The sequence below is a fragment of the Meleagris gallopavo genome, chromosome 2 (genome assembly GCF_905368555.1).
Source record: "Meleagris gallopavo chromosome 2, MGAL_WU_HG_1.1, whole genome shotgun sequence".
Lineage (NCBI taxonomy): Eukaryota > Metazoa > Chordata > Aves > Galliformes > Phasianidae > Meleagris > Meleagris gallopavo.
In genome coordinates, this window is record NC_139405.1 from 108,377,877 (window position 1) to 108,397,096 (window position 19,220).

Here is a 19,220-nt window from a genome sequence, read left to right on the forward strand (position 1 = left end):
GAACAAGTAACATTTACTGATGGAGCAGAAAACTCAGGACACATTCTTTCATATACATTATTGTGGAAGAAAAGGCAAATATTTATGGAAAGTCATTGTCAACGGTTTACGGGCTGGTTCGGCCCGGTTCCGTGACTAGAAGGGCGGAGGGATCCGCGGATCCGCGCCCCCGGGAAAAAAAAAAGAAAATAAGGGACCCCGAAATAATTGAAAACAGTGGCAACAATCTGAGGTAAAACAAAGTAATTTACTAAATACGGTATCAACAGAATTTTATAAGGAGAGAGAATGTGAAATTGATGGTGGATCGGCCTTACCACAACGCTGAGATGAGAAGCGCAGGCAGAGAAGCGCAGGCGAGAAGCGCAGGCAGAGAAGCGCAGGCAGAGAAGCGCAAGCGAAGCAGCGCAGGCAAAGAAGAGAGCATCAGGTGACCTTGCCGGGAGTTATATCTCCTCGCTGACCGCAAAGCCCCCTGGGGAAACGTAGCTGCTCTTCTCCGCTGGACAGGCACCCGGAACTTGAGCATCAGCAGTCAAACCCCCAGTGCATTGCATGATGTTATGATGTGGAATACTGATAATGAAAAATCATGAAACCATGACATTCCACCCCTTATTCCACATCACTACATCATGCTTAATATATACAAACAAAATATAAACACACGCACTAGGAATTACTGACTGCACTCCCTCAACATCAAGTTCCCTTGCGGTACACATTGAACATCCCCGTTTTCCTGCATCACCCACCAAGTGGACCCAGGTCCCTGGGCAAAAACAGTTCCACGAAGAGGTTTGTCCTTCTCAGAGGCTGGAATAACCCAAACTGCCTTTCCCAACATATTCTTTACATGTACAACAGGGACTTTATCTCCCTCTACGGTATGTAGGGAGCTGGACTGGGTTGGACCACCACGATTGATAGATCCTCTGGTATTGACTAACCAGGTGGCTTCTGCCAAATGCTTCTCCCAGTGCTTAAATGTACCGCCTCCCATTGCTTTCAGCATAGTTTTTAACAACCCATTGTATCGTTCAATCTTACCTGAGGCCGGTGCATGGTAGGGAATATGGTAAATCCACTCAATACCATGACCTTTAGCCCAGGTACCTACAAGAGAATTTTTAAAATGAGTCCCATTATCTGACTCAATTCTTTCTGGGGTACCATGTCGCCACAGGACTTGTGTCTCAAGACCTAGTATGGTATTTCGGGCGGTAGTGTGGGGTACTGCATAGGTTTCAAGCCACCCAGTTGTTGCCTCCACCATGGTGAGCACATAACGCTTACCATTACGAGATCGTGGCAAGGTGATATAATCAACCTGCCATGCCTCCCCATATTTGTACTTTTGCCATCGCCCTTCCTCCCAGAGAGGTTTCATTCTCTTGGCTTGTTTAATTGTGGCACACGTGTCACAGTCGTGAATGATTTGCGCAATAGCATCCATAGTTAAATCCACCCCTCGGTCTCTAGCCCACTTATATGTCGCATCTCTCCCTTGATGGCCTGAGGTCTCATGGGCCCATCGGGCTAGAAATAATTCACCCTTGTTCTGCCAGTCCAGATCTATTTGGGCCACCTCAATTCTGGCAGCTCTGTCTACCTGATGGTTATTTTGCTGCTCTTCAGTAGCCCTATTCTTGGGCACATGGGCATCTACGTGACGCACCTTTATAACCATATTCTTTATTCGGGCAGCAATATCTTTCCACAGGTCAGCAGCCCAAATAGGTTTACCCTTTCTTTGCCAGTTGTTTTGCTCCCACTGCTGTAACCACCCCCATAGAGCATTTGCCACCATCCACGAGTCAGTGTAAACATAAAGCATTGGCCACCTCTCCCGTTCAGCAACATCCAAGGCCAGTTGGACAGCCTTTACCTCTGCAAATTGGCTCGATTCTCCTTTTCCTTCAGTGGCCTCTGCAACTTGTCGTGTGGGGCTCCACACAGCGGCTTTCCATCTGCGGTGTTTCCCCACAATACAACACGATCCATCTGTGAATAGGGCATATGTCTTCTCATTTTCGGGTAGTTCATTATATGGTGGGGCCTCTTTAGCACGTGATATCTCTTCTGCTGGCGGTGTTCCAAACTTTTTGCCTTCAGGCCAGTCCATGATCACCTCTAGGATTCCTGGACGGTTGAGATTTCCCATCCGCGCTCGCTGCGTAATCAGCGCAATCCACTTACTCCAAGTGGCATCAGTAGCATGATGGGTGGAGGGACCCTTTCCCTTGAACATCCAGTTCAGCACTGGCAGTCGAGGTGCCAGAAGGAGCTGTGTTTCTGTACCGATTACTTCGGAAGCAGCCCGAACCCCCTCATATGCGGCTAAGATCTCCTTCTCAGTTGGAGTGTAGCACTCTTCAGACCCTCTGTACGCCCGACTCCAGAATCCCAGGGGTCGGCCTCGGGTCTCTCCTGAGGCTCTTTGCCACAAACTCCAAGTGGGACCTTTCTCTCCAGCAGCAGTGTAGAGGATGTTCTTCGCATCCTGTTCCATCCGTACTGGCCCCAGGGCCACGGCACGGGCTATCTCTTGTTTAATCTGCTCAAAAGCCTGCTGCTGCTCAGGACCCCACATAAAATCATTCTTCTTCCGTGTCACCTGATAAAGGGGGCTTACAATGAGGCTGTAGTTTGGAACATGCATTCTCCAAAAACCCACTACACCCAGGAACGATTGTGTCTCTTTCTTATTAGTGGGTGGAGACATGGCACTGATTTTGTTGATCACATCTGTTGGGATGTGACGACGGCCATCTTGCCACTTTATACCTAGGAACTGAATTTCCTGGGCAGGCCCTTTCACTTTGCTTCGCTTAATAGCGAAACCAGCACGCAGAAGGATCTGGATTATTTGCTCTCCTTTCTCAAAAACTTCCTTTGCTGTGTTGCCCCACACGATGATGTCATCAATATACTGTAAGTGCTCAGGAGCACCTCCCTGTTCCAGTGCAGCTTGGATCAACCCATGGCAAATGGTTGGGCTATGTTTCCACCCCTGGGGCAAACGATTCCAGGTATACTGAATGCCCCTCCAGGTGAAAGCAAACTGTGGCCTAGATTCTTTGGTCAAAGGAATGGAGAAAAAGGCGTTAGCAATATCAATGGTGGCGTACCATTTGGCTGCCTTTGACTCCAATTCATATTGGAGTTCTAACATATCTGGCACAGCAGCACTCAATGGGGGTGTGACTTCATTCAGGCCACGGTAGTCCACCGTCAGCCTCCATTCTCCACTGGCTTTACGCACTGGCCATATGGGGCTGTTAAAAGGTGAGTGAGTCTTGCTAATCACTCCCTGATTCTCTAGTTGGTGAATCAGCTTCTGAATGGGGAGCAAGGAATCCCTGTTGGTGCGGTACTGCCGTCTGTGCACCGTTTTTGTAGCAATCGGTACTTGTTGCTCTTTCACTCGTAGCAACCCCACGGCAGATGGATCTTCTGACAGGCCAGGCAAAATAGACAACTGCTTAACACCTTCTGTGTCTACAGCAGCTATTCCAAAGGCCCATCGATACCCTTTGGGATCCTTAAAATATCCCCTTCTGAGGTAATCAATACCAAGTATGCATGGAGCCCCTGGGCCAGTCACAATAGGGTGCTTTTGCCAGTCTTTACCAGTGAGGCTGATTTCGGCCTCCAACATAGTCAGCTCTTGGGAACCTCCAGTCACCCCATGAATATAAATTGATTTTGTCCCTTGGTGACTCGAGGGCATTAGAGTGCACTGTGCACCAGTATCCACCAGGGCCTTATATTTTCGTGATTCTGATGTGCCAGGCCATCTAATCCACACAGTCCAATAAACTCTATTATCCCTTTCCCCCCCCTGGCTGGGGGCAGGGCCCCTCTATTTGTTACCTTCATTGTCTGCAGCAACTGGAGCAATCACCTTTTTGGAGAAGTTCACCTTGGTGGTTGATTTGTCTTGTAACTCTCTTACCCGTGCTTGAAGTACAGGAGTAGGTTGTTTATGCCACTCCTTCATATCTTCTCCATGGTCACGTAGGTAATGCCACAAGGCAAAACGTGATGTGGTCTTACTGTTGTCACTTGCTCGAGCAGGAGAACGTCTTCTTTTGATGGCTGAGACATTAGATGCCACCGGCTGGGAGGAAATCAAGTTGATGAGCCCCTCCAATAGGCTGTTTTGGGAATTCTGGTCCCCATTTGATGTATCCGTTACCTCCACGGATTTATCAGCTTCAGGCACGGTTGATAGTTTGTCTATTATATCTTCTTGTTTGTTCTCCATTCTGTCCAGCTTTTCAGCTACTTTTGTAATGGCTGAAACACAAGCTCGCAGAGGGCTTAAATGTAACTCAAAGTCTTGAAGTTTATTAACCAATTCACTTATAAGGGGTCTTCTTTCCCCTCTGCCATACATTGCTGCAAATGTGCTGGCGTACCTTTCTGGTGCGGTCTTTGTGAATGTACGCCACATGTTTGGTGTACACCTGACTCTCTCGGGATCATGCTCTTGGTCTGGCTCGTCAGGAATGAAATCGGGGCTATGTAGCATTTCCACCACAGCATATTCTCTTAAATAACAGATGCCTTCTTCCATATCAGCCCATTTCTTTTTCTCAGGCATCAGATCATCTTTGAAGGGGTATCTTTCTTTTACAGCTAACAACATCCGCTTCCAGAGGGTAAAGGCCTGGTTCTGGCATGTACTAATACCTCTGTCAATGGCTGAGTCCCTAGCAATGCCACCCAGTTGGCGAGCTTCTCTACTATCCAGCCACACACTGTTGGCCCCATTGTCCCAACATCGAAGTAACCAAGTGGCAATAGGCTCGTTTGGGTGACGTGAAAAGTCTTTTCTCAGACTTCGAATTTCATTCATTTTCAGAGATCGATCAACAATAGTAACGATATCTTGCTCACCTCTTACTCTTTCGGGACTTCTTGTTGCCCTCATTGGCGCCGGTGACCGTGGTCTTACTGAGGGCCCCTCCCCTGGACTTAGGGGTGCTTCTTGTGGATCTTGGAGCCACTCCTCTGGACCTCTCTCCTCTTCTTTCTTCTCTTCTAACTGAGTCGAGATTCGTTTCATTTTCCGTCCTCTTACAGGGGCAAGTGACATCAATTGTGGTGCTTCTTGTAGTTGATCAGGTTGGTCAGTTCCAATGCTCTCATCCTCCAGTTCAGCTCGGAGCCTGTCTCGTTCGATTATGAGAGTATCTAGCTCAGATTGGAGGGTGTCTTGTTGAGATTGAAGACTGTTGAGTTTGGATTGCAGGGAGTCTCTCTCAATTCGGAGGGCATCTCTCTCAGATTGGAGGCTGTTTCTCTCGACCAGGAGACTCTCTCGCTCATTTTGCACTGTTTCCCTGAGACTCTCCTTTTCAATTTCACAAACTCTCTCCCTCTCCAGGATAGTATTGAATAAGGCCCGGTAAGCATTAGCCAGGCCCCAAATAATTTGGGCCTCCTCAGATCTTCCTGAGCCGCGACATTCCTGTCTCAAATATCTGTTTAAATTTTCAGGGTCTTTCAGGTGTTCTGGAGTAAAGTTCCATGACACCGAAGATTTCCATTTCTCTAAAGTCTCACCCAGGCCTCTCCACATTCCCTGCCACTCAGCATTTACTGGTTTTGGGGCAGACTTCCTCAAAATATAATAAATACTAATAATAAGTGAAATGGTGAGCAGTACATTCACGGAGATTAATAACGTGATCAGGCGAGCATTGAAAATCCGCATAAAGAATTCAAAGGAGAGGCTGGAAACCTGCTTAAAAATTCCCAACCCTGTAAAATTAGCAGCTCCCTCTGGAATGGTATGCCACATAATATGCAGATGCCACATAGTTATTTCCATCCATGTTTTCAATTGGCTATATATACCTATTGCTCCATAGAGCAAAGTGGTGAACTTAATTAAGGCCCAGTATGTTTTTAGCATTAAGAAAGAAGAGACAGTGGCATGCAGCCCCTTAAAAGGCAGTTTCAGTAGAGAAAGCATTTTTTTCTCTTTTTTTTTTTTTTTCTTTTACAGAAACAAGATAGCAAGGCTCAAAGTTTACAAATATCCTAGAGTATTGGCCGTCCGCCTGGACTTTTCAAGGTCACGCTTTCAGACAGTACTGGTGAAACAGATAAACTTTCCCAATGAAGCTGTCTGAGAGCGGAGAGAGAGATTTGTTCAAAAAGCTAAAAAGCAACTGTTGCCCGCATTCTCCACCAAAAATGTCAACGGTTTACGGGCTGGTTCGGCCCGGTTCCGTGACTAGAAGGGCGGAGGGATCCGCGGATCCGCGCCCCCGGGAAAAAAAAAAGAAAATAAGGGACCCCGAAATAATTGAAAACAGTGGCAACAATCTGAGGTAAAACAAAGTAATTTACTAAATACGGTATCAACAGAATTTTATAAGGAGAGAGAATGTGAAATTGATGGTGGATCGGCCTTACCACAACGCTGAGATGAGAAGCGCAGGCAGAGAAGCGCAGGCGAGAAGCGCAGGCAGAGAAGCGCAGGCAGAGAAGCGCAAGCGAAGCAGCGCAGGCAAAGAAGAGAGCATCAGGTGACCTTGCCGGGAGTTATATCTCCTCGCTGACCGCAAAGCCCCCTGGGGAAACGTAGCTGCTCTTCTCCGCTGGACAGGCACCCGGAACTTGAGCATCAGCAGTCAAACCCCCAGTGCATTGCATGATGTTATGATGTGGAATACTGATAATGAAAAATCATGAAACCATGACAGTCATGATGAACAGGAGCTCATCATTTCCAATTTAAATTTTCTGCAGAATATCTCCTTAATACTAATATATTAAAAATGAAATACTGACAATCTAAAACAAGTGCTTACCAGTCAAGAAGCACTGAAAGAGAACTTTTTCTTTTTTAACGAGAAATAGAGAAAATTGTGCCTTGTGCCCGATGTGGGCACCTGTAAAGCAAGGGTTTCCTTCACCAATGAAAAACACATTGCTGCAGAACGTGTCTGATACAAGAGCTCCAGCACGTGACCTCTAGGATGGCAGTGGACAGATTGAGCCTATTCAGCTTTCTCACCTCAAGGCACAAAAGCAGACTCAGGACTACAGAAGCTACTCTATTAGAGCTGAGTGAAAATCTTTGATGAAATTTAAACGCAAATCTTCTGCCTTGAAAACAACGACCACGGCCAACAACATCAAAGATGTAACTTACAACAGGAGGGGGGAAAAAAACCACCTCTACTCCTAGAAAGGCAAGAGCACGATGTAAACGATGACCACGTTCTTGCACGTGTTACAATCAGCTGCTACTTACTAGAGGCAAAGACCCTTCTCTTTTCCATCGCCCATGAGAAGTGCTACCAGAGGATCCAATTGTATTACAGACTTGTTTTCCACTTTGATTCCTTCCAGGGCAGGTGTGCCACGTGTCTGCTGCGAACATGTATGTATGTCGTTTAATTGACTCTACAGTAGGAGCAGAACGAACGGCGGAAGGATTTTTCCCAGATGGTTTTGGTGAACTCCTTTATCCCATTCGTGTAAACACGGCGCGTGTTCCGGTTTGCTGAGCTGTATTTACACCCTACGCTCAGTACAAAGTCTGAATGTTTAGTTAGCCAGAAGATTGTTTCCATCCTGTGATTCATTAGGTCCCTGTGGTGCCCTCAACTTCCTTTATTTTGTACAATCACAAACTATATTAGTTTGTCTTATTTTGATAACCCCTCTAATTAATGTCCTGCACAGGAAACTTTATTACTGTTTTAAAACAGACTCATAAAACAAGGGCTTTTTTCCCTACTGGGGTGGCATAAGTGACAGTTGCATATAACTTTGTGATCAAGAGTGAGCAGTGTTTCACACTGCTTATTTATACGAGTGGGCAATTTCTGTTAATGAACGCGCTGGTTGGAATTCTTTCTTTTGTAAAAGGAATGTCAGAAATCCTACAACTGTGCGGATAAGGTTACAAGTGGAACAGTTCAAAAATGCAGTAAACAAACCTGAAACTGCACGGCGTGAGAACAGCGGAGAGGCTGCATGCATTAAAACCCAGTTTGCGAATGAATGACGAGTGGGATGGATTTGGTTTTTAGTAAAGGTTGTAGCAGTAGGATGGAAAGAACCAAAAACTATCTGTCTGCGTTTCTCCTTCAATATGCCATGTTTCCTAGCTCTTTCCCCCACTGCTAGTGTCTTTTTCTCTGGACACGCAAGCGAAAGTGAGCTGTCCCTCCTCCTCCTCCTCCTCCTTTCTTTTCTAACTGCAATAAAAGGATTAAGTGAAGCTGGGAAGCAAAACCAGCTCATCACACTTGTGCAGAAAATGTTTGGCCCTTTGAAAACAGAACGTTCACAGCACTCACACTGAAGTACTTGGCGTTTCATACCAATAAACCTGTCCTTACAGTTGTCTCTGCATTTTCATCATTCCTTTTTACAGCTCTGCCAAATGACTACCCAATAATTAAAGTCCTTACAATAAAAAACAACGTAATCCATATTTCTTACTTCTAGGGATGTGAGGTACTGCTGAATCTCTGCATCTCACTGCAGGCATCCTATCCATGAATTACTGACGTAGGCTTAAAACATCTCAGTCTTCCAGCACGGTTTATTCACCCATGAACCTGTGTTCTGTGAGATCAAAGGACTGATTCTCAGTCAAGTGTATGGTCTGTGTAAAAGCTAATTATTTTCCAACAGTAATGAATCAAAAGAAAATAGAAATGTCAGTATGCAGTGTCTGTAGATGAAGATATGCGGTGTGAAAGTTAAATCATACTAAGAAGAAAGCAAGTGTGGAATGTTAGCATCTATTACATAGCAGCACAAGTTACATGAAATCAAGTTCTTTCATAGGAAGACAAAGGCAAATGATAGAGGGAAAAAAAAGCAGCCAACAAAACCAGATACTGTGTTCAACATGATTTGTGCTATTGAAGTTCCTTTAAGTTGCTACTATCGCATTCTAAAAAGCCGAGTGGGTTTCACTTAAATCATTTGACATCAATTGAAGAGATCAGAATCCATCTTCTAGCAGACACACTTCAGCTGACAGGGAGTAAACCACAGCTCCATTAACATGAATTCTGTCATTCATGACAGCCTCAGCGATGACTTATCACAGTTTACAAAGAATTCCAGTGGAGAAAACGTTTAAAGGAAGTAGTCCAGGGCTGCTGCAATGTGCTGTGGCAGTCTTTCACAGCTAGATAAGGTTACTTACCAGTACTTGGGGACTTCTGATCTCGGCTGTTTATGAGCACATTTATATTTTTAGTATACATATGTGCAATTTTTCGTGTCCCCTTGCTGAACTCTTTGCTACCGTTAAAATGTCTTTCAGTGGGGAAAACCAAACCTATGCCCTTCTCAGACATTATCCAGTATTTCAGAAACAAAATAGAATAGAAATTCAGATGTAGTGCTAACCTGAATTCTGTGAAAGCAGGTATCTGGACTACCACTACCACATTGTGTCCACCCTGACACAGAACCATTGATCACAATCCTTTGGCTGCATCCAAACCAATTCCTAACCCATCGAACAGTCCATCCTTTATATCCACATCTCTCCAATTTAGAGAGAAGGATGTGGTGAGGGACCATGTCAAAAGCTTTGCAGAAGTCCAGGGTTTCATCCAGGGACCATCCACTGCCCTTCCCCCAGCCACCCAAGCTGTCACTCCATCATAGAAGGCCACCAGATTGGCCTTCCTAAGGGTCTAATAGATCATTACAAGAGATGATGCTTTGAAACCTGTATCTCATGGAACTTAAAACCACGAAACCTATCTGCTTGTCCTACACACCTCCCATTTCTGATGGGCTGCTCCAGCACTGCTGTATCTTCTTGACCACCTATATGCATCTGACAGTTTGCACAGCCTCTTCCCTACAGCCCCGATGACTTGGCTTCAAGTTGTGCCAGGGGAAATTCAGGCTGGATGTTAGGAAAAATTTATTTTCTAAAAGAGTGTTCAGGTGCTGGAATGGGCTGCCAGGGAGATGGTGGGGTAACCGTCCCTGGAGGTAATCCAGAAACATTTAGATGTGGTACTAAAGGACGTGCTTTGGTGGGAAATATTGGTGGGAGGAGGACGGTTGGACTGGATGATCTTGGAGGTCTTTTCCAACCTTGGTGATTCTATGATTCCATGAGTGTTTCTCCATGGCCCCAAGGCAGGAGTTGTCCTCCAAGGAGGGGAATGTGCAGACCCCAGCAGGTTGTGCAGGTGACCCTACTACACCTTTTCATGGAGTGCAGCCTTTGGCATGAAAATAATCACAGGTGTGAAAGAAGCCTAAGGAGAGTCAATTAACTTTGAAAGTAGAAAATGCAGCGAAGGATAAAAGCCAGTGGAAGGCATCTGCTGGTCTCCAACGTAATGACAGACAAAGGCAGAGAACTGAGGCAATCACAGAATCACAGAATCACCAAGGTTGGAAAAGACCTTCCAGATCATCCAGTCCAACCACCCACCTATCACCAATAGTACTCACTAAACCAAAGAATAACCCATGGGAACTGGAAGGGACATGGGAACATGAGGATCAGCAAGTCCAACCACTGATTCCACAAACTCCACCACCACTGACACCCCAACTCCAGACTCCATAAGTTAAAAAACAAATCAAAAGAAACAAACAAAAAAAAAAATGCTGCCCTCACCACTGTTTCACCCAACAGTTCTGTCCACAGTTTTCTGGTTTCACTGGCACTTGTTCCATATAGTCCATACTAATACATCCTTAATGAGGAATTCTTATGATTTTTTTTTTTTTTAGAGCAACTCTACCAAAAACAGAAAGATAATACAATGTGCAATCTTAGTGCAAAGAAAATACAAATTACACTTTTCTAACTTTAATCTAGAAGAGAAATTTGCACCAAAATACCTGCTTCTGTTGCAGAGCTAAAGCAGGTGCCTGAAAATAAAATACTGAAGGACTCCATACTGAATTTTGTTACTGAACATTCAATGTGTGCTGGCTGTAATGGAAGAAGCAGCTCAAAGAAGCCTTGCTCCATTTTGAATGGTACCTTAATAGTTTGTCCCCTGCTGATTAACATCATTTTGAATTCTCTGCTGGAACATTTTTCATGCAGGTACAATTTTCTTTGCAACCATTTTCCTCTACCTCTTTCCTCTACTGACCCATAAGGGGCATTCCAACTTTGATTGGAACTCCAGTCTTAGTTCACATAATTGAATACAGTTTAAGAGTTAATATTAAGGCATCTATAAATTCATACAGATCAGTTATTGAACAAATACTATTGGTCAACAATCAACTTGATTTCAAACAAACTTACATTCGTTGTGCTCTTTTAATAAACCATGCTTGAAAAAAATATCCACAGAGTTTTTCTATTCAGTTGGTTCTTTTTTATATCGCTTGATATGCAACTAGCAAAACACTTTCATAATTAAAATATATGCAAAAAAAATCAAGTTCCTTTTAGTATTCTAACTGACACAAATCAGATGCAACTCGACACCCAAAGTTTATAACTATCTCCTTGATACTCAAAGCCCAGACAGCCATCACAGAGTCCCTTTATTAGACAGTTAGGGAAATAAATTTCTCAGGAGGCGATTCATCTCATCGAATGCAGAAACTAATTTTAGGATGATGTGCATCATTCTCTGGAGATGCTCATTTCCTTCTACACGTTGCTATATAGTTCTAGCACAATTTAACTTAATAAAAAGTAGTATTTCTTATTACTTATTACTTATTACACATAGTTTGAAACATAAAAAGATTGCTCATAAAATGTGACACAGACTAAAATAAGACTGGTTTTTAAGGATTTGACTTGTTAGTGCAATCATTTGCTATAGCAGCCAGACCTCATAAAGTATACATTGGATTGATATGGTGACCATATAAGTCTGTCCAAATCAGACTCTGATTTAATAGAGTTCAGATCAAATTTGAAAATAGGAAGCTGGAACTATAAACCTCAGAGATATCAGAAGTCAACCAATCAAAGGTAATCAAGCTGGCTTATTTTTGAATTCAGAAGCTCAAATCTGGACTTAATCAACAAGTATGTGCTCTTCTCACAACTGTTTACTAAGAAATATGTGCATGATGTGCCAGTCCTACTTCAGGCATAAAAGGAGTTTCTACAGTTTAGCCTTACACATGACAAAAAAGACATGAATTTTGAGAGGAAATCATTAAATTACATAATGAGAACTGTGTAGTCCATTAACATGAATGGTATGATTAAATCTATGTAGTAAGCAGTACATTTCCAGGCAGTTCCAATTACAAGACTAGTTTTCCTCTCGTGCTGCATATACCCACATGAACATCTATCTCTAAAGTGAAACACTGCAAATACTTACTAACATCCCAGCAAGGACGTGCAGTTGTAAAGGATGCCGAATGTGCAAAGATCCCTATCAGAAACCCAGAGCATGTAAAAAGCCCATGATTGAAGAGTTCCGGCGTGCCAATGTCAGAGGTCAAAACAATGAGCTATTAAAGATACTTTCACTTCCTCAGAAATAAAGTGCTGTCTTGGGCTCGGAGGTGAAAGGTTAGAAAAGCTGTTTATCTGACGCTCTGTTCCCATTCTTCCTTCTGTCAGGAAATCCTGCATGCTCCTACACCCTGCTCAGGGTTCTCCAGGGGTCACAGACTCCTGACACAAATGCCCAGCATTGATTTAAGTGCAAAGACCACTTGGCCACAGGTTGTACTTTCTCAAAAAGCACATTTTGCCATAAGGATCTGCTAAGCTTAGGTGGAAAGCAAAAGCACATTATTGCTGAAGGAAGAGTGAAGCCACAGCCATCAGTTTTCATAATCCAAGTTATTATACAGTTATTATAGCTAGAACAAAAAAAAATCTAAATATATGGCCTGGAGCATATATTTCCCACTGTTTAACCAGTGGGAAACATGTGGAGAAGGAGAAGAGGTTGTTCCCTCTCCCAGAGCCTAATAAGAAGCGTGGTAAGCAAAGGAGCCACAGCACAAGGTGCTGGGTGATGCAGGGAAGGGGATACATGCTGAAGGGCTTGAGGTATGAACACAGAACAGCCACCCAGGACTGGGAGGGCTGTGGACGTGGTCATTGCCATGCAGGAATGTCTGCAGGGTTAAGTGCAAAGCTGAAGGAAAGCACTCACCTGAAGGCAACAGGGGAGACTCAATTATCAACACTTCTCTGTGGTCTGCCCCATTCTGAATTGTCTCCGTTTATAAAAGTCTATACATCTTGTTACTGTTGTTACCAAACCTACCTCGAAATTCAGAAACACCTTTGGATTGCTGAAGGGCTCATTAAAAAGCAGAAGATCTGTAAAGAAGATCTAGGAGCTCACAGCTCAATGCTTTTGCTAATCAAAGGAATGGCCATAAATAAATATTAGTTACAATAACCTAGTATTATTTGTATTTATTAGTTCCATTCACACGCACGTACTGGTGACTGCAGCTGAAGAACCACTCTATGAGGAGAAGCACAACACTTTATGTGTGCTAAGGCACAGGTGACTGAAAGGACTATACCTTCCAGTACCCAATGCCAGATGGCAAACTCATGCTGTTGTCTGAAACACGAGCACTAACCTATCCATAAAATGTTTTTAAAATAAAAGCTATGGTGAGGTTCAGATTTCAGAACCACCTCTGCAATATTCAAAACCACCTCTTTTTTTCCACAATTTCTTTTTTCAGTAATTTCTGTTTATTTATACAACACTTTCATTGGCTTTCAATGAAGGAAAATATTTACTACTTCCAAATAATTTTTGACAGAAATCAAAACACTGAACAGTAAAAATATTTAAACAGAAATATTAAGCAAATAATAACGCATTCACAACAAGGAATAAAAGAGAAAAATTCCCAATGAGCTCTTCAGATACTAGAAATGTTTTTAAGAGTTTAAGATTTTTAACAGAAAAGAAACGCATCAGCGTCATTCCCAGTGGTAGGAGGATTTTCAGCTATCACACAAATACAACATGTAACCATAAGTGAGGTGAGCACTACCAATATGCAAGTGTAGCAGTAGCTTCTTCACATTACTGTGGGCAGAACATCACTCACCATTTCTGCATGTTATTTGGTCCTAAAACCAGAACGATCTGTTCTTAGTCATTTGATCATGAAAGCTGCATGATCAGAGCAGAGCCTGTTGTACTGGTTATGTTCTTACCAGATTTATCAGCTGAGTGTGGACGATGTCTTCCACCAAGATGGCAGACTCGTGGAGCGGCCGACGAGCATCTCCCAAGGAAAACCTAAAAGAGAGAAGTTTATTGCAAGGTTATGAAAAGGACTTAAAAAGGAACCAGGTAGGTGGTCTCGAGTGAAATAAAAAACATCTGAGTAAGAACAAGAACGAGCTTAATGCACCTGTACACCATATGGAAATGGGTCACTGAGTGTGTTGCAAGAAATATAAATCTAAGTAATGTGATTGAAGGGACAAAAAGGCTTTAAGAATGTATTCTGAAGTAAATGGTGACTGGGGAAAGTCAGTTTGTAGGAACATCTTAAAAAAAAAAAAAAAAAAACAGTAGGCAAAGCTGTAACATGGGTCCACTCAGAGTATACCTGTATTTGCAGCCCCTTTCACCTACACAATTACCAAATAAATGTGTTCAAAGGTAAAAAGAATTTTATTCCAAGTAGAAATGTTAGTGATTAAATATGGAAAGACTCACTATGAATTGAGAGGCTGTTAAAGTTTGCCTCGCAAGACTGAATGACAGGAGGCCAGATGGAGATAGCAGTATTAACATCACAAGAGAAAATTTGAAATATCCGAGACATCTAAATGAGACTGACAGATTTATTTCTTGTAACTGAATTCATTCAGACCGACAGCTGAAGACCCAGTGAAGGTCTCACAGTGTCCCAAACATCTGCAGTTGCTCAATTTGTGCACCCAACGCTCACTCCTACCCACTCCAGGTCAGTGAGAACAGAGCTGCTCATGCCTCCACTGGGTGGTTGAGCCACACAACCTATTACAGGAGGACACTATAAAAAAGTACCACTGATGTTGCCTATTTAGTCAGCCCCTTCTATAAATGATAAAGGATTAATGAACATCAAAAATCCTTCAATTTCCTTATCTCAGTTTTTTGACTTATATAAAAATGAAGGACACGTTTTTCCACGTTATAATGAACAGAATCAAGAGCCAACTCAGCGTTCCTGTAGTAAATGTTAAATGTTGCCCTGCTACTTCTGAAGGAAGGAGCAGAGAAACATGACAGCGATGGAAGAAAGAAGTGGTAAGAGACTCATTCAATACTGACTGATGACTTGGATGGGGGCACTGGGTGCACCCTCAGTGAGTTTGCAGATGGCACTGAGCTGGGGGGAAGCATCGATCCGCCTGGGGGCAGGAAGGCCCTACAGAGGGATCTGGACAGGCTGGATAGCTGGGCTGAGGCCAATGGAGTGAGGTTCAACAAGGCCAAGTGCTGAGTCCTGCACTTTGGCCACACGGCCTCATGTAACAGATACAGGCTTGGGGCAGAGTGGCTGGAGAACTACGTGGAAGAAAAGGATCTGAGCAATTTGCTCAGCTAACTTCCCACCTCCCATGTGTGCAGCAGAGGGCTGGTGTGGAGCTCTGCACATCACAGCTTTCCTCACAGCTCAACCTGGCAATGGGAACAGCCCAGTGCAGGTCTTGTGTCTGTTCTGTGCCCTCCAACAGTCTGCAACCAGCACACTATTCTTGAAATGTGTTTGTTCCAGCAATGGAAGACTCAAGAAATGAAGGGAACTCATGAAATCCAAGCCATCAGTCATTCCATAGACTTGTTTCACTTCCCACCCATTTCAGCTAAATTATTTTTAAAACTTAAAACTGTTAATTCCCAACTAGTGGCAATTAGGCCTAACAAGAGCTCACTGAAAACACCTTACCATTCCACTAGTCTCAAAACAAAAAAAGCAATTCCAGCCTTACATCATTACAGCAATGAAAGGCCGCTCGCTGTTCTCAGATATTTCCTCCAGGCATTTAAAAAGAAAAAAGAAAAAAAAAGAAAAAAAAGAAAAAAGAAAAAAAAACCCTCTCTTTCTCCACCCAAAAAAGAGCTTTTAAATTTAGAAAACTTGTGCAGGAAAACATACTCACTATAACTGAAATGTTAAAGGACAACCCAAAGAATTTTCCTTTCTATTATGCAGGAGTGCACATGTACATGAAATATAATGTCAGAGCCTTCCTAGGACTGCAAACACAGAACTGCAAGCACACCAGGTCCTATTAAATATTTTATAAACTGCAAATACCTGTGTATTCTATAGGAAATAAATATAAAAATACAATTATTTATTGTCACGTTACACTGGAATTTTCAATGATATAAAAAACCTCCCTGATTTAAAGCAATTGCTCATACGTTACAAACTCCAAACATTTCATTTTTAAGTATGATGCACATGCAATTTAACAGAAAAAAATACTTTTTTTTCTAATCAGGCAATGCATACAAAAAAACAAACCAACCACAGCAATCATAACGTACTGCTCATTCGTATATGGAATCACAGAATCATAGAATCTCCAAAGTTGGAAAAGACCTTCAAGATCATCCAATCCAACCATGTGCCCACCACCAATATTTCCCACCTAACCATGTCCCTCAGTACCACATCCAAACTTCTTCGGAACACCCCAGGGATGGTGACCCTCCACCTCTCTGGGCAGGATAAGGCTATTTCTGAGCCACAGTGCTGACTCTACTGAGAGATTTTGCCTGTCTACATTCAGAAGCCTCTCAGAAAGGTAGCTTCCAGCTCCAAAAATGGCATGAATTGTGGAAGAAATGCCATAAAAATAGATCTAAGAGGAAACAGATGGCCAATCTTTTGCTCCATTCTGATACAGAGGGTAAGTGATAGGTTTTGGTGAAATTCTATACTGGAACACAAGGTAGAAAGATATAAGACCAAATTAACTATTTTATTACGTAGAACACCAAGTTGAAATTCATGTTCCAGGCACACCTATCCAAAATCTGGTGCCCTTGCTTCTGAGAACTGAAATCAAACTTGATATTTTAATACAATTAATGATTTTTATTTCACGTTTGCTTTGCTTTTATTGGTTCAGCAGGTAGTCCTTAAAAGAACTTTCCATTTGTTGGGTATATCTATTAATTCTTCCTATGAACCGCATAAAAATTCCGTTGAAAACAGAAGAGAGAGGTTTCCCTGTAGGTAAACAGTGAAGAGGAAATATAGCAGAATACATTAGCAGATCATCAAAACAGTCAAACGATGGGGAAGAGTGCTCTGAGAACAGAAGCACCTGCCTGCTATACGTGCCATGGAATAACAAAGTCTTCTCAGATGATCCAAGTTTTTGGATCATCTGAGGTTTTCTGTTCTGATGAAATGTTTTTACAAGGGGGTGGAAACATCGTCCCCACATTTCACAGGATTAGAACAGTAGTGTGAAGAGAGAAAAGAGCATAGAATCTTCATAAAATGGCCAGGGTTGGAAGGGACCTCAAGGATGATGAAGCTCCAACCCCGCTGTGCCATGCAAGGCCACCAACCTCCACATTTCAGAGCAGCTCAGGCTGCCCTGGGCCACATCCAACCTGGCCTTGAACACATCCAGGGATGGACGGGGCATCCACAGCCTCTCTGGGCAGCTGTTCCAACACTTCATAGTAAAGAACTTCCCTCTGATGTCCAATCTAAATCTTTCCTCTTTGGGCATAGGCCTACTACTCCTCAGGTTCTCAATTTCCTTTGAATGAAAATTAACAAAAGTAAGAAGCATAAGGTTGGTTGAGGGAAGAGCTATCTCATGTAAAGACTGACACAACTCTTTTATTCTTTATTTTACCTTCTATTTCTAATTCATTTCAGTTCCCATAATGATGGTTCCAAGCTCGTCAGAGGGCCCAATGTCCAATGCACTCAGAGTTCAAATGAAGAGTCACAGCACCCTGTGCATCCGTACACATACTCATATAGTGGATATACACTTGGCACGTGCTAAGGTACAACATCTGCTCGTGGCACAGAGACCTCTATGCAACAACCTCAAAATCCTGGGCAGTTACAGAAATAGATAAAGCATTTGCTTTGCTACATTTCTGGAGGCTTTAAAAGGCTGCAAAGCATGGAGCCCTGCTCCAGAAGGTCGATGCAGAGCTCTCCAGGTGGCCGGACCACCAGGAAAGTGGCTGTGGAGACAGAGCTGCGGCAACCTCCCATCCTCCACGGCCCTGCAATGCGGTGCTGGCCAGAAAGGAAGTGCAGCCAGGGTGGCTGGGAGTGCAGGGAGCTAGAATAAATACTTTCCTTTACTGGGGCTTCTATTGAGTTCATACCATAACAAAGCTGCCCCAACTGATGTGGAATTTATCACCTTGAATAAATTTGACGGATCGAGCTTAGGAAAAGCATAGAGGCAGTGAAGGAGACTGGTGGGAAATACACATTTTCTTCTTTTCTAGAAATCTACTTTTCCTCTTCTGTTTCTACTTGACAGGAATTGCAGCAGCAGAGATGGTCCCTCAAGGCTTGATCTTTACTGAGTGGCTAAGAATCTCACCCAGGGAAAGGAGATATCTGCTTTCTCTGCAGCACAGAGGTATTTATTTGCCACTGCCCGCTGTCCTGACTCATCACCACTACTCCGCAGGAGTTACCCCAACTGTGTTCCTTTCCACTGAGAAATTGATATTCCATGATACTTATTTTCCATCTACCGCCCTGGGTCTGTTGGGCCCAGCGACAGGAGGCTGAGGGGCAGCTCCTCAGGGGAGTGGAAGGCCTTCAGCTCAGGGTGAAGCAGAATGGGAACCTCCAGATGTAACTTCCACATAGACAAGGTTCAGCAGGCAGCCCAACGCAGCAAGGGAGTCTCCATCACTAGGCCAGCACTCATCAACCAACCCAGCAGAATGCCATCATGATGTAAGTGCTCACAACATACAGAACTATATAGGAATAGGTTTCCCAGGGAGGTGTTTAAGAACCGTTTGGATGAGGTGCTCAGGGCCATGATGTAGCGGAGGGCTGTTAGAGTTGGGGTAGGATGGTTGGGTTGTGGTTGGACTCCATGATCTTGAAGGTCATTTCCAACCTGAGCAGTTCTATGATTCTATGATTGTAACTAGCTAATTCACTGTTACAAATCTAAAAATAGGCAAGGATTCCACAGAATCACAGAGGGAAAACACACTACTAGATATATTTGGACTGGATAATATCTAGGCTTATGTCTCCTCAGTACT

The 19,220-nt window shown here is 43.4% G+C and overlaps 2 protein-coding genes across 8 annotated transcripts in view; both read right to left on the minus strand.

The window, feature by feature from the left end:
• Window positions 1-19,220, minus strand: part of SUPT3H (SPT3 homolog, SAGA and STAGA complex component) — a 276,326-nt gene that overhangs the window by 127,820 nt on the left and 129,286 nt on the right. For all 6 annotated transcript variants that reach the window (XM_085218378.1, XM_085218377.1, XM_085218376.1 and 3 more), the window contains one exon: window positions 14,153-14,237. In XM_085218378.1, coding sequence (XP_085074504.1) covers window positions 14,153-14,237 — 85 coding nt within the window. The remainder of the gene's footprint in view (window positions 1-14,152; window positions 14,238-19,220) is intronic.
• Window positions 229-6,805, minus strand: LOC146545134 (uncharacterized). Of its 2 annotated transcripts, none has more exons than XM_085218369.1 (2): window positions 5,026-6,805; window positions 229-2,463 (listed from the first exon to the last, which is right to left on the minus strand). In XM_085218369.1, exons 1-2 carry the CDS (start codon window positions 5,984-5,986, stop codon window positions 680-682), a joined length of 2,745 nt encoding a protein of 914 aa, XP_085074495.1. In that variant the 5' UTR covers window positions 5,987-6,805; the 3' UTR covers window positions 229-679. The 2 variants fall into 2 exon arrangements, with proteins under 2 accessions (XP_085074495.1, XP_085074494.1); XM_085218368.1 differs by lacking the exon at window positions 5,026-6,805 and adding an exon at window positions 4,202-4,338 and having other exon boundaries at window positions 229-3,876.